Raw genomic sequence first — 14,295 nt, 5'->3', positions numbered from 1 at the left:
GTTCAAATCACTTGCTCTTGAAAGGTATTCCAAGGATTAATAGGCACAAGAATTAATTTGGGAGTTAAATGTGCGGCTGATATTGTATTTAACTTGTTATGTTACCTCTAAACTTGTTCTGTAATTATTCTTGGGATATATTTCGATTGCTTCGCTTTTCGTAGCTTAGCAAGTCGACACTTGCTCTAGAAATTAATTTGGAAGTTAAACGTATGACTGAACTTCTATTTAAATTGTTGCGTTACCTTTAAACTTGTTTTATAAATATTCTTGGGATATATTTCGATTGCTGTGCTTTTTGTAGCTTAGTGGTGCTCGAGTGAGTCAAACGTTCAAATCACTTGCTCTTGAAAGGTATTCCAAGGATTAATGGGCACAGGAATTAATTTGGGAGTTAAGTGTATCACTGAGCTTCTGTTTAAGTTATTACGTTGCTTTTAAACTTGTTCTGTAATTATTCTTGGGATATATTTCACTTTCTTTTGCCTTTTGTAACTTAGTATCGCTCTAGCAAGTCGAGCGCTCAACCCAATTGCTCTAGAGAGGTATTCTAAGGATTAATGGGCACAGGAATTAATTTGGGAGTTAAGTGTATCACTGAGCTTCTGTTTAAGTTATTACGTTGCTTTTAAACTTGTTTTGTAATTATTCTTGGGATATATTTCAATTGCTTAGCTTTTTGTAGTTTAGTATCAGTCAAGTGAGTCGATACTTGCTCTAAAAATTAATTTGGGAGTAAAACATACCATTGAACTTCTATCTAAGTCATTGCGTTACCTTTAAACTTGTTTTGTAATTATTCTTGGGATATATTTTGCTTTGCTTCGCTTTTTGTAGCTTAGTATTGATCGAGTGAGTCGAGCGCTCAACACAATTGCTCTAGAGAGGTATTCCAAGGATTAATGGGCACAAGAATTAATTTGGGAGTTAAACATGCGACTGAGATTGTATTTAAGTCATTACGTTGCTTTTAAATTTGTTTTGTAATTATTCTTGGGGTATATTTCGATTGCTTTGCTTTTTGTAGTTTTGTAAGTCGAGCGCTTGACCCAAGTTGCTCTAGAAAGGTATTCCAAGGACTAAAGGGAACAGAAATTAATCTGAGAGCAAAACATACAATTAAGCTTCTATCTAAGCCATTGCGTTCCCTTTAAATTCATTTTATAATTATTCTTGGAATATATTCTGAATACTCCGCTTCGTTGCCCTTTAAACCCCTTGCTTTTTACATTTACTGGACTTAATACATTTTTTAAACCTCATCGATGGATTCTAATCGTTGACGATCTCTTTACAGGTTTTATTTCGATTGCTTTGTTATTTCTAGCTTAACAAAGCTCAATCGAGTCGAGCGCTCAACCCAAGTTGCTCTAGAAAGGTATTCCAAGGATCAAAAGGGAACAGAAATTAATCTGAGAGCAAAACATACAATTAATCTTCTATCTAAGCCATTGCGTTCCCTTTAAACTCATTCTACAATTATTCTTGGAATACATTCTGAATATTTCGCTTCGCTACCCTTTAAACCCCTCGCCTCTCACGTTTACTAAATTTTAAGACGCTCTTCGAACCTTATCGATGGCTCGCAACTGATAACAATCTCTTTGCAGGTTTAAATTTGTAGCATTCGACCGGCGAACTCAATTTGCTAAGACAAGTGGCAGTCGGTCTCACCCAGTGGAAGAATGTCATTAAAGCCTAAGCGTGTCGACTTCACTCAGACATGGAAAGTATTGAAAGAAACCGTAAAAGGTGTAATAACACTGTCGTACGTCCCCCGTACAACATGGTATGATAGATTCAGGTACCTTGCGAGATCCATTCATTCGATCAGCCACTCCACAGCCTGCGCTCGACCATCGTCCAGTGTACAAGTGCCGTGTGCTTTCGGTTTCAGTGATGTGTACTCATTGTGCGTGGCGTACCCAGAGCCGCTGGCTGACCAGTTGTACTACGAGACGAAAAGGTTCCTGGACGGTCATGTCTTCCAGTTGTTGATCAAAGTGCGCGCCCAGGGCGAAGCGAACCTCCTCCAGGCTTATCACCAGGCCTGGACGGAGTACTCGCAGGGCATCAATTACCTCCACCGCCTCTATTTGTACTTAAATCAGCAACACATCAAGAAACAGAAGCTGTCCGAGGCAGAATTGATTTATGGCATGTCTTCGGCCACTGCTGTCGACTGCCAGGAACAGATGGAGATCGGCGAGCTGGGCCTGGACATCTGGAAGACCAGGATGATCACACCGCTGAAGAAACAGCTGATCCCTTTGCTGCTGGAGAACATCCATGCGGACAGGGTTGGCACTGCACCCACCGCCAGCACTGAAGTGATCTGCGGTGTGATTCAGAGTTTCGTCAGAGTCGAGGAGTACAAAATGAAGGGACAGATAGATGTAATGATGGTTTTTTATTCTGTCGATGGTCATTTTTGTTACGTTGTGGTTGTTAGTTTGTTACTTTTTTTGGGGAAATGAGTTGTTGATTTTTAGTTTTTATTTAGTTCTCGATTTTTTATTTCTTAGGAATTGAAAATGTTGGATTGAAAATTGAGAACTTAATGTTCTGGATTTTATTAAGCAATTATTGTTAAGCTCGCTATTTTTTATTATCGAATTCTCTGTTCTGAGGTTCTGAGTTTTCGATTCTTAAAAATTGAGAGATTATTGTTAAGTTTGCAATTTTTTATTCTCGAATTCTCAATTCTGATGTTCTCAGTTTTTAATTCTTAAAAATTGAGAAATTATTGTTAAGTTTGAAATTTTTTATTCTTCAATTCTCAATTCTGATGTTCTCAGTTTTTCATTCTTAAGATTTCAATTTTCCAATCTTAAATTCTCAATTTTTAAATCTTAAATTCTCAATTCTCAATTTTTGATTCTTAAGAAACGAAAATTGAAAACTCCTGTTAAATTCTGAATTTTTAATTTTTAACATCTCCATTTTTAATTCATAAGTTTTCAATCTTTAATTTATATAAATTCATAATTTCTAATTCTTAAATTCTTAATTTTTAATTCTTAAATTCTCAATTCTCAATTTTTAAATCGTAAATTCTCAATTCTCAATTTTTGATTCTTAAGAAACGAAAATTGAGAATACTTGTTAACTTCTGAATTTTTAATTCTTAAGATCTCAATTTTTAATTCATAAGTTCTCAATTTTTCATTCAAAAGTTCTTAATTTTTAATTCTTAAGTTCTCAATTCTCAATTTTTAAATCTTAAATTCTCAATTCTCAATTTTTGATTCTTAAGAAACGAAAATTGAGAATACTTGTTAACTTCTGAATTTTTAATTCTTAAGATCTCAATTTTTAATTCATAAGTTCTCAATTTTTCATTCAAAAGTTCTTAATTTTTAATTCTTAAGTTCTCAATTCTCAATTTTTAATTCCTAAGAATTGAAATTGTTTAATTCTTAATTCTTAAAAATTGAGAACTTTGGAATTGAGATTTCAATAATAAAAAATTGTGAACTAAATAATTATTAGTTAATAAATATGGAATATTAAGTTCTCAATTTTCAATCCTTAAAAATTAAAAATTAAGAATTAAGAACAGAATTAAAATCTGAAAATTTAACAAGAATTCTTAATTTTTAATTCTTAAGAATTGAAAATTGTAAACTTATGAATTAAAGTTTGCGAAATTATATGAATTAAAAATTGAGATCTTAAGAATGAAAAATTCAGAGTTTAATAAGAATTGAAATTTGAGAACTTATGAATTAAAATTTGAGAGAACTTATATGAAATTAAATTCCTTAAGAATTAAATTTCAATTCTTAAGTATTAAAAATTGAGAATTGAGAACTTAAGAATTAAATAAGAATTCTTAATTTTTAATTCTTGAGAATTGAAAGTAGTAAACTTAAGAATTAAATAAGAATTCTTAATTTTTAATTTTTGAGAATTGAAAGTAGTAAACTTAAGAATTAAATAAGAATTCTTAATTTTTAATTCTTAAGAATTGAGAATAGTAAACTTATGAATGAAAAATTGAGAACTTTGAAAATTAAAAATTGAGAATTTAATAAGAATTAAAAATTAAGAACATATTTCTATAAAAATAGCAAATCAATAATTACAATATTAAATTCTCAATACTCAATCAATTATAAATACAATCCACGTAACTTAATTGCCCAAAAAGGAAGAAACCAAACAGACGCAACAATATTTCATTCGCTTAATATTAATTCTTGTAACGCCAACTACATTTTTAATCGATCCACTCAATCGCAGTTGTACCAAGAAATCTTTGAGACCCCATTTCTGGAGGCGAGCGGAGAGTTCTACATGAGAGAAGCAGCAGAGCTGCTTCAGCAGTCGGATGTGAAGCACTACATGGAGCGAGTCACGTGGAGACTCATCCAGGAGGAGCTTCGAGCCCACAAGTTCCTCCACGCAAGCTCTGTGCCTAAAGTATCCTAATTTTCCCTCCGTCACACAAAAAACATCAACCCAAGAGTAACAAACTCTGTAAAAAAAACCATTTTCAGGTGAGACAATGCTGCGAAGAGAAAATGATAGCCACCCACGTGGCGTGGCTTCGCGCAGAAGGTGAAAGCATGATCGACAACGAGCGCAAGAGAGATTTGTCCCTTCTTTACCCATTATTAAGGCCATTGCCTTCAGGATTGACTGCACTTGTACAAAAATTCACTCAGCACATCATCCAGCAGGGGCTGCAAGCGATTGGCTCTCTGGAAGGCGAAAACGTGAGTTCTTCAGCAGTAATTGACTAAAAATCCACCTAAAATTACTGTTATTTTCGCTGATTTTCATTGTAAAAAGTCTTGAACGTGAGAGATTTACCAGTAATTAATTAAAAACCCACCTAAAATTACTGTTATTCTCGCTAATTCTTATTGCAAAACGCAGATACACACGCAATTCGTGGAGACGATGCTGGACGTGCACCACAAATACTCGGAATTGATCAAGGATGTGTTCAGAAGCGACCAAGCGTTCGTCACAGCGCTCGACAAGGCTTGCTCAGTGGTTGTGAACCACAGGCCAGTGCCTCGCCAGCCAGCCAGGGCGCCAGAGCTAGTAGGTAATTCCTAAGTAGTCGCGTTTCGACGCGCTGGCCCCGATTTCTCGTTAATTCCTTCGTGTTCCTCCTCTGCAGCTCGCCAAGTACTGCGACTCGTTGCTGAAAAAGTCGGCGAAAGCCGCGTCAGAGGGCGAAGTTGAAGAAAAACTGGCCCACTGCATCACAGTGTTCAAGTACGTCGACGACAAGGACGTTTTCCAGAAGTTCTACGCGAGGATGCTGGCGAAACGGCTGATCCATCAGCAGTCTCAGTCCATGGACGCTGAGGAGTCGATGATCGACCGTCTGAAGCAAGCCTGCGGCTACGAGTTCACGAACAAGCTGCACAGGATGTTCACAGACATGTCTGTGTCCGCTGACCTGAACGCCAAGTTCACCAGCAGTCTGCGAGAGAGGGACAGAGAGAATCAGCTTGGCATTGGTTTTGTGGTGTACGTGTTGCAAGCTGGAGCTTGGCCACTGGGTCTTCCGCCTTCCTCAGGCCCCTTCGACATCCCTCAGCAGCTGGAGAAGTCCATACAAGCCTTCGAGAGCTTCTACCACGCTCAGTTCAACGGTCGCAAGCTGACGTGGCTGCACCAGCTGTGCCAGGGCGAGCTGAAGTTCAATTACTTGAAGAAACCCTATCTGGTCACTGTGCAGACCTACCAGATGGCTCTGTTGCTGCTCTTCGAGCACTGCGACTCAGTGCAGTGCAGAGAAGCAGCTGCCTCGCTGCGGTTGTCTCACGATCAGCTGGTGAAACACGCCACCAGCCTCGTCGATTGTAAGATACTGAAGAAGTCGAGCGACGGAGAGCTCGAGGAGGACACCACGCTCACTCTGAACTTCGATTACTACAATAAGAGGACCAAGTTCCGTATAACGGGCACGCTGCAGAGAGACGTGCCTCACGAGTGCCACGACGTCGAGACGACGCACCACAGCGTCGACGAGGACAGAAAATTGTACCTGCAAGCGGCCATAGTCCGTATTATGAAGAGCCGCAAGGTGTTGAGACACAATCAGCTCGTGCAGGAGGTGAGACAGACCCTCTTTTATTGGCCCTTCGGTTTACAAAGTTCATTTTCGTTCCTTTAATCGCCAGGTACTAAGTCAATCTAAGGTCACGTTCGCGCCGTCGATCAGCATGATCAAAAAGTGTATCGAAGCCCTGATAGACAAGCAGTACATCGAGCGTACGCCCAACAACGCAGATGAGTATTCGTACATCGCATGATTCTCTCGTACCATCCGACACGGTCATTAATTTATTTCGTTCAGAGTGGCGAGTGTTGATCGTTCGCGAGGGCGCCAGCGAGTTTTACAGAGAACGTACGAACACTCTTTCTCGAAACACACACACATACACACACACACACGTCTCTCTTAAAAATACTCGAATCTCTCTCTCTCTGTGCACGCGCGTACTCCCGCTCGAACGGTCAACGAGACATCCTGAACCGCTTTAATTGCTCCTAAATCAATCGATTAATTAACTTAGTTGACTCAATGGATTGTAATATATGTGCACGGAATAAAGATGATGTTACTATTTTATGCTGCGGCCAGTTTCATTCGCTGTCAGCCTATTCAGGACGTGGCGCAGGAGTTTTTGCGTAAGAAAAATCTGTTTCGACACAGTTTCAACCCTTCGCAAGGGATATTTGGTCCCTTTCGATGCTACGACACAGCAATTCCAGTCTGAGAGACCGTTCAGGATAAGGCGCAGGAGTTTTTGTATGAGAAAAACCAGTTTCGACCCTTCGCAGAGAGTCTTTGGTCCCTTTCGATGCTACGATACAGCAATTCGAGTCTGAGAGACCATTCAGGATAAGGCGCAGCAATTTTTGTGTAAGAAAAACCTGTTTCGAGACAGTTTCAACCCTTCGCAGGGGATATTTGGTCCCTTTCGATGCTACGACACAGCAATTCGAGTCTGAGAGACCGTTCAGGATAAGGCGCAGGAGTTTTTGTATGAGAAAAACCTGTTTCGACCCTTCGCAGAGGGTCTTTGGTCCCTTTCGATGTTACGACACAGCAATTCAAGTGAAACACGGTTTCTTCTTCGCCCATACATTCTCAGGACTGCGAAGGGAGTTATTCGCCAGCATCTCGCAGGCTTTACAACAGTTATTACATCGCGCAGAGAGGAACGTTGCTCTAAATGGACATTATTAGGAGCGAGGTGTCTTCAATTGCAGCAGTTCAGGGTCTAGCAGTGGATTGTCGTCTGTCTCAGACTCGAGCGGCTTGTTCATGCTGTTCACCACCAGTGGCGAGGCAGCGACAGTGTTGCTGTACGGTGAGAAGCCAGCCCACTCCATGCCAAGGTAAATAGGCGGTGGGCTGCCCAACGGTGGCTCCAGCAGCAGGTGATCCGACTGCTGCTGCTGCTGCTGCACCTCCTGGCACTCTGCGGGTGGCAAGTGCGGTGTCAAGTGAGTGGCCACCTTGCACTGCTTCTCCTGCTTGCGCCACTTGGCCCTTCTGTTCTGGAACCACACCTGCGAGAGCAAATAAATGCCCCAATCACTGTCTCCCTTTTCATCCTGCGCAGCAGAAGACGCAGCAATTACCTGCACCCTGGCCTCGGTCAGCTGTATCCGCAGCGCCAGCTCCTCCCTGAAGAACACGTCTGGGTAGTGAGTCTTCTGGAAGGCTCTCTCCAGCTCCTCCAGCTGGAAATTGGTGAACGTCGTGCGATATCTTCGCTGCTTCCGCTTGCCAACGCCTGTGGATTGCCTCTCCTCGCTTCCTGGGCTCTGCGAGAAGTCGTACGCTGCAACAGAGACACTGTCACACCCTCGACCACCTCTCGACGACGTCGTGGACGCTTGATCGCCACGAATTGACGCCCTGTTAAGCAGATTACCGGCTCTAACTCTATTTAAAAATACAAGGGGGCCCGACGACGATTCGCTTTAATGCATTTAGCAATAATTTAATTGAGCACCCCAACTTGCACGAGGCGGCGAGAGGTGCAGCTGGTTAATTAGATCAGGACCCAGCGGCTGGCACTTACTGAATTTACCAGGGAAGCAAACTGAGGACGATTGCACGCCGATCAGCCCGGCCAGCGCGGTCGTCTGCAGGTCTGCGCCGGATGCGAGCTCGTCTGGCGCGCCAGAGGATGCCACGATGGCCCCAGAAGACACCAGAGGGTCCCTCGGACCGCCCACCAGGAACAATTCTCGACCACTCTCGCCTGCACCCTCGTCTTCCTCCTTTAAGTCCATCGTTGGCTTCTTTTCCCTCGAAAATTGATTAATTCACTGCTGTTATTACGTTTTGGCGGAGAGGACGAGGCCAATCGTAATCGAATCACTGGTTTTGAAGTCCCTGTGGGTCTACCAAACAGCGACTCCGCGACCAGCGCCGTGCCTTTTCTCTTTTCCTCCTTTCCACGGGTTTTTTTTTCCTTACACCTGTGCGACGAGGGTAGGGGACAGAGTGTATTCGACGTGAACACCCTCAAGAGGGGCAGCGAAGCCTCTGAAATGCATTGCTTATACAGGCCACGAATCAATAGCATAGGTGTTTGGTGAAAAAAAAACGAAACGGATAGCATATCTGCTTCCTCTCCTCTCCGTTCCTCTCATTGTCTACCAAACTATCAACTCTACGACTGCTAATCCTGTAAAAGCACCTTCGATGATCTCTTTCGATCCAGTATTCCCCTCCGCAGCAATTCTTAGTTCCCTAAAATGCAATAAACAGAGGCGATACACGTTTCTTCACTTTTATTACATCAGCGTATAGTGTATTACAATATGTACAAAATTAGCTAGGTCCGTTGGTACGTAAATAAAGATCCAGCGTGCTTGGAAACAGTGCACGATTCACAGTTCGATCACCACAGTAGCTTCTTGAGAGGACGAAAGGGAGAAAGTGGTGCTGGCTGCTCCACCGTTGGAGCGTGAGCGGATGCATAATCAACACGGTGCTATCACAGTGGGTGCACGAAGTGGAACGTTCGATACGAACTCTCTGTTAACCCTCGCCAGGACGGGACGCTCACACATAGAACAGACGGACCTTGCTCGTCGACACCAGCAGGTCATCGTCGAAGAACTTGGTCTCTATCACTACGTTGCCACTGCGCACAAACAAGAAATGACCCAGTTTCCCACCGTACTGAACAGAAACAACCGATCGCCTCTACGTTAACGGATAGCGCATTACTTCAGCACGTTCGCAGGCATCATCTGGCTCTCAGGCGCGGCTTGGATCAGACTCTGCCAGGTGTTGGTGCTGTTCGGTATGACGAAGCCAAACTCGAAGAACCACTCCTCCAAGCACCTGCCTTTGAACAGCACCTTCTGCTCCAGCCTGAACCGCTCCATCGGCTCCGCTGAGCTGAAGTTGATCTCTCGAGAGATCGCACGGCACTTCAGAATCTTCTTTGGCACTCTGGCCTCGTGTTCCACCTCAGGCACAGACCTGTGAAAGGATGAACTCTGTTATTCAGGTTTTTATTCAGTGGTTATAGGTTATGTCGCACTTACAAGTCCTCGTTGCCCTGCCACAGGATTTTTCCACTGTCAGCATCGCGCAGATTCATCCAATTACTGAAATTAAACGTTGTTAAGGGTCTTATTGTCGATATTCAGCGGTAATTCCAGAGAATTGTAAACATAACCTATAAAGTTAACCTAGAAACTGTGTTTATTTACGATTTCTTTGCAACAGGTAGAAGATTAGAGTTGATTAAAGAAAAAAAAAGGATACACTTGGAAGCCTTTCAGGATGTCCTCGCCTCGAGAAGGCATAATTTGCGTCCAATGGAGTTAATTAAGGTTGTTTTGAGAGCGTTGGTATTTAAATGCCGTTTTCATTCAGGAACTATCGATTCTTTATTTAAATTTGCGAGGGAAGAGGATGTTGGTGATTTTTAAATGTATTTTTGTTTGTTTTTTGTTTGTTTTTTTTTGGGAGATTTGTTTTGAGTGGAATTTAATATTTGAGATTTGGAGAAATTGGAGGGTTGAGGAGAGGGAATTTTGAAGAGGATTGGGTTTGGTGATTATGGGATTGTTGGGTGTGGGTTTTAATGGTGATGAAATAGGCGGGAATTGAGGATTTTTTGGATTGGTTATTTAGTTGTTGTTTCTGTAGAAATTAGTTCTCAATTTTTTATTTTTATTAAGTTCTGAATTTTTAAGTTTAAGTTCGTTATTAAGTTTTTAATTTTTATTAAGTTCTCAATTTTTAATTTTTATTAAGTTCGCAATTTTTAATTTTTATTAAGTTCTCAATTTTTAATTTTTATTAAGTTCTCAATTTTTAATTTTTATTAAAATAATAAATAATAAATAAAAATATAATAAAAAAATAAAAAATAATAAATTTCGCAATTTCTAATTTTTATTAAGTTCTCAATTTCTAATTCTTGAGATCTCAATTTTTAATTCATATAATTTCTCAAATTTTAATTCATAAGTTCTCAATTTTTAATTCTTAAGTTCACAATTTCTAATTCTTAAGTTCTCAACTTTAATTTATGTAAGTTCTCAATTTTTAATTCATATAAGTTCTCAATTTCTAATTCTGATTAAATTCCCAATTTTTAATTCTTAAGTTCTCAGTTTTTTATTTTTAAGGATTGAAATTTAATATTTCACTTATTAAATTGCAATTTCTATAGAAATAAGTTTTCAATTTCTAATTCTTGAGATCTCAATTTTTAATTCATAAGTTCTCAGTTTTTAATTCACATAATTTCTCAATTTTTAATTGATAAGTTTACAATTTTCAATTCTCAAGAATTAAAAATTAAGAATTCTTATTAAATTTTTAGTTTTATATTCTGAAGTTCTTAATTATTCAGGATTGAAAATTGAGACCATAATATTGCATTTATTAACTTGTAATTTCTATAGAAATGAGTTTTTAATTTTTTATTTTTAAGTTTTAGTAGGCTTTTAATTCATAAGTTCACAATTTTTAATTTTTAAGGATTGAAAAATTAATATTCTATATTTATTAACTTGTAATTTCTGTAGAAACGAGTTCTGGATTTTTAATTATTATTTAAATTCACGGTTTTTAATTTTTATTATGAATTATGAATTGGGAACTTAATAAGAATTAAAGACTGAGAATTTAACAGGAATTAAAAATCACGGACTTATTTCTATAGAAATTGCAAGTTAATAAATAACATATTATAAATTCTCAATTTTCAATCCTTAAGAATTAAAAATTGAGAATTGAGAACTTAAAAATTAAAAACTGGGAACCTATTTCTATGGAAATTGCAAGTTAATAAGTACAATATTATGGTTTCAATTTTCAGTTCTTAAGAATTAAAAATTGAGAACTTATGAATGAAAAATTAAGAACTTAAGAATGAAAAATTGAGAACTCATTTCTATAGAAATAGCAAATTAATAAGTACAATATTAAGCTCTCAATTTTCAATCCTTAAAAATTAAAAACTGGGAACTTAAGAATTAAGAATTGAGAATTTATAAATTAAATTTTATAAATTAAAGATTGAGAAATTAAGAATTAGGAATTGTGAACTTAAGAATTAAAAATTGAGGGCTTGTGAATGAAAATTTGAGAAATTATATAAATTAATGATTGAGATCTTAAGAATTAGAAATTGAGAATTTATTTCTACAGAAATAGCAAATTAATAAGTACAATATTGAGCTCTCAATTTTCAATCCTTTATGAATATGAGCCGTGCAACGCGACGCATGTATAGATCCTCGAAGGAGTGCAGAAAACGGGGCGACGAGGAGACGAGGACATCGAGGGGCTGCTCTCACCCATATAGAAACCAAATACGTACCACCACACGTCTTTAGAAGCTAGCGATGGATTTGAAGTTCTTCTAAATCTGTCGAACAAAAATTTCAAAGATTAAATATAAATATTTTTCTCAAAAAACGAGAGAAATAAAAATAATTTTCTTAGAGCAAAGTCCTTTGTCTTCAATTCTTATTAATTATTAATTTATTACAATAGAAAATTAATATTATTATTAATATAATAAGATAATGTAATTATTCTTGTAATATATAATATTCTTATTATTAATATAATAAGAATGAAAGAAAATCATTCTCATTCATCAAATCTCATCTTTCTTAACAAATACGAAAATTCTTATTATTGAAAATAATAAATTAATAATCAATAAGAATATTATTATATTCTTATTAATTAATATAATAACAATATAATAATAACAAATAATTAATTAATATAATAAGAGTATAATAAGAACTAATAATTAATTAATATAATAAGAATATAATAATAACAAATACAGAAACTCTTATTTTTGACAATAATAAATTAATAATTAATAAGAATATTATTATACAATTATTATTATATTAGAATATTATTATATAAATTATGTTAATATATTATATTAATTAACAAGAATATAATAATATTCTTATACATGATTAATTTATTATTTTTGAAAATAACAATTTTTGTATTTGTTATTATTATATTATTATTGTATTAATTAATTATTTGGTATTATTATATTTTTATTATATAAATTAATATATTCTTATTATATTCTTGTATATCTGTAATGTATTCTTACTATAATAATTAATAAGAATGTAATAATATTTTTATTGATTATTGATTTATTATTTTCGAAAATAAGAATTTTTGTATTTGTTAAAGAAAGATGAGATTTGTTTTTGCAAAATTGGAGGGTTTATCACGTACGATTGCGATAAAGGACTCCTTTTGGCGATTTTTGTATTTTATTAATATTCTGAATTATCTCCTCAAGCTTAATTTTCTTAGAGCAAAGTCTTCTGTCTTCAATTCTTATTAATTATTAATTCTGAGTGTGAATCTAGAAAAGAAAAAATAATATTAATAATTAATAAAAATAATTTTTGTATTTGTTGAGTTTAAAATTCTTTTCTCGAATTAGATATTTTGAAAATAAAATAAAACAAAAAGTAATTTTAATAATTAATAAAAGCAATTATTTTATTTGTTGAGTTTAAAATTCTTTTCTCGAATTAAATATTTCTAAAATAAAATTAAATAAAATAAAAATAATTATTGTATTTGTTGAGTTTAAAATTCTTTTCTCGAATTAAATATTTCGAGAATAGAATTAAAAAGAGAATAGTAATTTTACTAATTAATAAAAATGATTTTTGTATTTGTTGAGAAAGATAAAATTTGTTTTTCCAAAATTAGAATTAAAGGCGTTTTCGTGTATTTCATTGATACTCTGAATTATTATTTCAAGCTTCGATTCCAGCTTCGAGATAAATTCCATCTTCAACTTAAATTAAATTCGATACCTCAGTCGTTAATAATTCCAACTCGATTTGCGACTTTAGAACAAGATTCCATTGCAGAGCAGAAATCATTTTCTAAGAATCATTTTTAGTCTATCAGTCTTGAAAATTAGAACTTGAAACGATTAAGAACTCTTGCGATTTTCATCGTCCATCGTTACTTTTTTCAATCCAGCAGAACAGAAATCGCACATCGATCGGCAACTTCAAAACGAGACTCCCATGCGGTTGCAAAGATTCCTCGAATCCCAACTGCGTCGAGTGGATCCCCTGAAATTGTACATCGATCGATCAACAAATCGCGAGATTTACAATTCGAACGAGAGACGTTTTATTAGAAATTCATTGGACACCCTACTTGCGTCTGAAACCACCTAAAATTGGTCCAAAAGCGGAAGAAAAGGAGGTCAAACATCCATCGCGTTGGTGCGCCTTCTCATCCAGTGCCGTCGCACAGGACCCTCTCTACTGGCTCTTCACGAGGGCCCCACAAAATTTCTCCAATTTCCACTTATTAACGCAAATCTCCCTCAGAATTTCTCAACCAAAAACTCGAGACCCTCAAAATTACAAAATTTCTCACTGAATCAATTTTCACCCTTTTTTTCACTTCAATTAACTTAAATTCTATGCTCCATAAATTTCTGGTTCGAATTAAAAAAATTAACGAAAACCTGCAAAATGGCGAAAAATAATACTTTCAGGAACACGTGTATGTAAAAAGAAGCAAATTAGTCGAATTTGAAAAATTTTGGGCAAAAGGGCGCTAAATTCGTTAAGCGCGGGGCCCAGAGTACACTAGATACGCTCCTGGTAACTATTACGTGCACGGTTACGTCACAGCTACACCCTCCGTGCAGGGTGCGACCCCCACCCTCACTGCAGCTCGCGAGTCAGTCCACGCGCATCCTCCACCGCGCAGCCTGAGTCTGTGGTGGGGGGAGGGTGTCGAGATTG

At 37.0% G+C, this 14,295-nt stretch overlaps 3 protein-coding genes across 3 annotated transcripts; 1 reads left to right on the top strand and 2 right to left on the bottom strand.

Annotated features, from left to right (window-relative positions):
• The first annotated feature begins 1,654 nt into the window (after window positions 1-1,654).
• Cul2 (cullin 2) lies at window positions 1,655-6,598 on the top strand. The gene is made up of 7 exons (XM_076907400.1): window positions 1,655-1,804; window positions 1,898-2,396; window positions 4,246-4,425; window positions 4,503-4,721; window positions 4,885-5,055; window positions 5,135-6,079; window positions 6,147-6,598. Exons 1-7 carry the CDS (start codon window positions 1,686-1,688, stop codon window positions 6,276-6,278), a joined length of 2,265 nt encoding a protein of 754 aa, XP_076763515.1. The 5' UTR covers window positions 1,655-1,685; the 3' UTR covers window positions 6,279-6,598.
• Window positions 6,599-7,143: 545 nt separating this feature from the next.
• LOC143430941 (uncharacterized) lies at window positions 7,144-8,277 on the bottom strand. The gene is made up of 3 exons (XM_076907420.1): window positions 8,064-8,277; window positions 7,618-7,820; window positions 7,144-7,545 (listed from the first exon to the last, which is right to left on the bottom strand). Exons 1-3 carry the CDS (start codon window positions 8,275-8,277, stop codon window positions 7,216-7,218), a joined length of 747 nt encoding a protein of 248 aa, XP_076763535.1. The 3' UTR covers window positions 7,144-7,215.
• Window positions 8,278-8,779: 502 nt separating this feature from the next.
• Window positions 8,780-9,810, bottom strand: Prbp (Prenyl-binding protein). Its single transcript, XM_076907428.1, has 4 exons — window positions 9,770-9,810; window positions 9,547-9,609; window positions 9,224-9,481; window positions 8,780-9,137 (listed from the first exon to the last, which is right to left on the bottom strand). Exons 1-4 carry the CDS (start codon window positions 9,808-9,810, stop codon window positions 9,056-9,058), a joined length of 444 nt encoding a protein of 147 aa, XP_076763543.1. The 3' UTR covers window positions 8,780-9,055.
• Between the last annotated feature and the right edge of the window lie 4,485 nt (window positions 9,811-14,295).

This window comes from Xylocopa sonorina, chromosome 16 (genome assembly GCF_050948175.1).
Source record: "Xylocopa sonorina isolate GNS202 chromosome 16, iyXylSono1_principal, whole genome shotgun sequence".
NCBI lineage: Eukaryota > Metazoa > Arthropoda > Insecta > Hymenoptera > Apidae > Xylocopa > Xylocopa sonorina.
Note: the sequence above shows the minus strand (reverse complement) of the source record. Positions and strands in the feature narration are given on the sequence as shown.

What these genes read in the sequence shown, in the direction of transcription:
- Cul2 (XM_076907400.1), top strand. Translation starts at nt 1,686, where the DNA reads ATGTCATTAAAGCCTAAGCGTGTCGACTTCACTCAGACATGGAAAGTA. An exon ending in ACATGGTATGATAGATTCAG is followed by an intron (nt 1,805 to 1,897) that starts GTACCTTGCGAG and finishes TTTCGGTTTCAG; the next exon opens with TGATGTGTACTCATTGTGCG. An exon ending in CAGCCAGGGCGCCAGAGCTA is followed by an intron (nt 5,056 to 5,134) that starts GTAGGTAATTCC and finishes CCTCCTCTGCAG; the next exon opens with CTCGCCAAGTACTGCGACTC.
- LOC143430941 (XM_076907420.1), bottom strand. Translation starts at nt 8,277, where the DNA reads ATGGACTTAAAGGAGGAAGACGAGGGTGCAGGCGAGAGTGGTCGAGAA. An exon ending in TTGCTTCCCTGGTAAATTCA is followed by an intron (nt 7,821 to 8,063) that starts GTAAGTGCCAGC and finishes TCTCTGTTGCAG; the next exon opens with CGTACGACTTCTCGCAGAGC. An exon ending in TGACCGAGGCCAGGGTGCAG is followed by an intron (nt 7,546 to 7,617) that starts GTAATTGCTGCG and finishes TTGCTCTCGCAG; the next exon opens with GTGTGGTTCCAGAACAGAAG.
- Prbp (XM_076907428.1), bottom strand. Translation starts at nt 9,810, where the DNA reads ATGCCTTCTCGAGGCGAGGACATCCTGAAAGGCTTCCAAGT. An exon ending in TGGCAGGGCAACGAGGACTT is followed by an intron (nt 9,482 to 9,546) that starts GTAAGTGCGACA and finishes ATCCTTTCACAG; the next exon opens with GTCTGTGCCTGAGGTGGAAC. An exon ending in ATGCCTGCGAACGTGCTGAA is followed by an intron (nt 9,138 to 9,223) that starts GTAATGCGCTAT and finishes GTTTGTGCGCAG; the next exon opens with TGGCAACGTAGTGATAGAGA.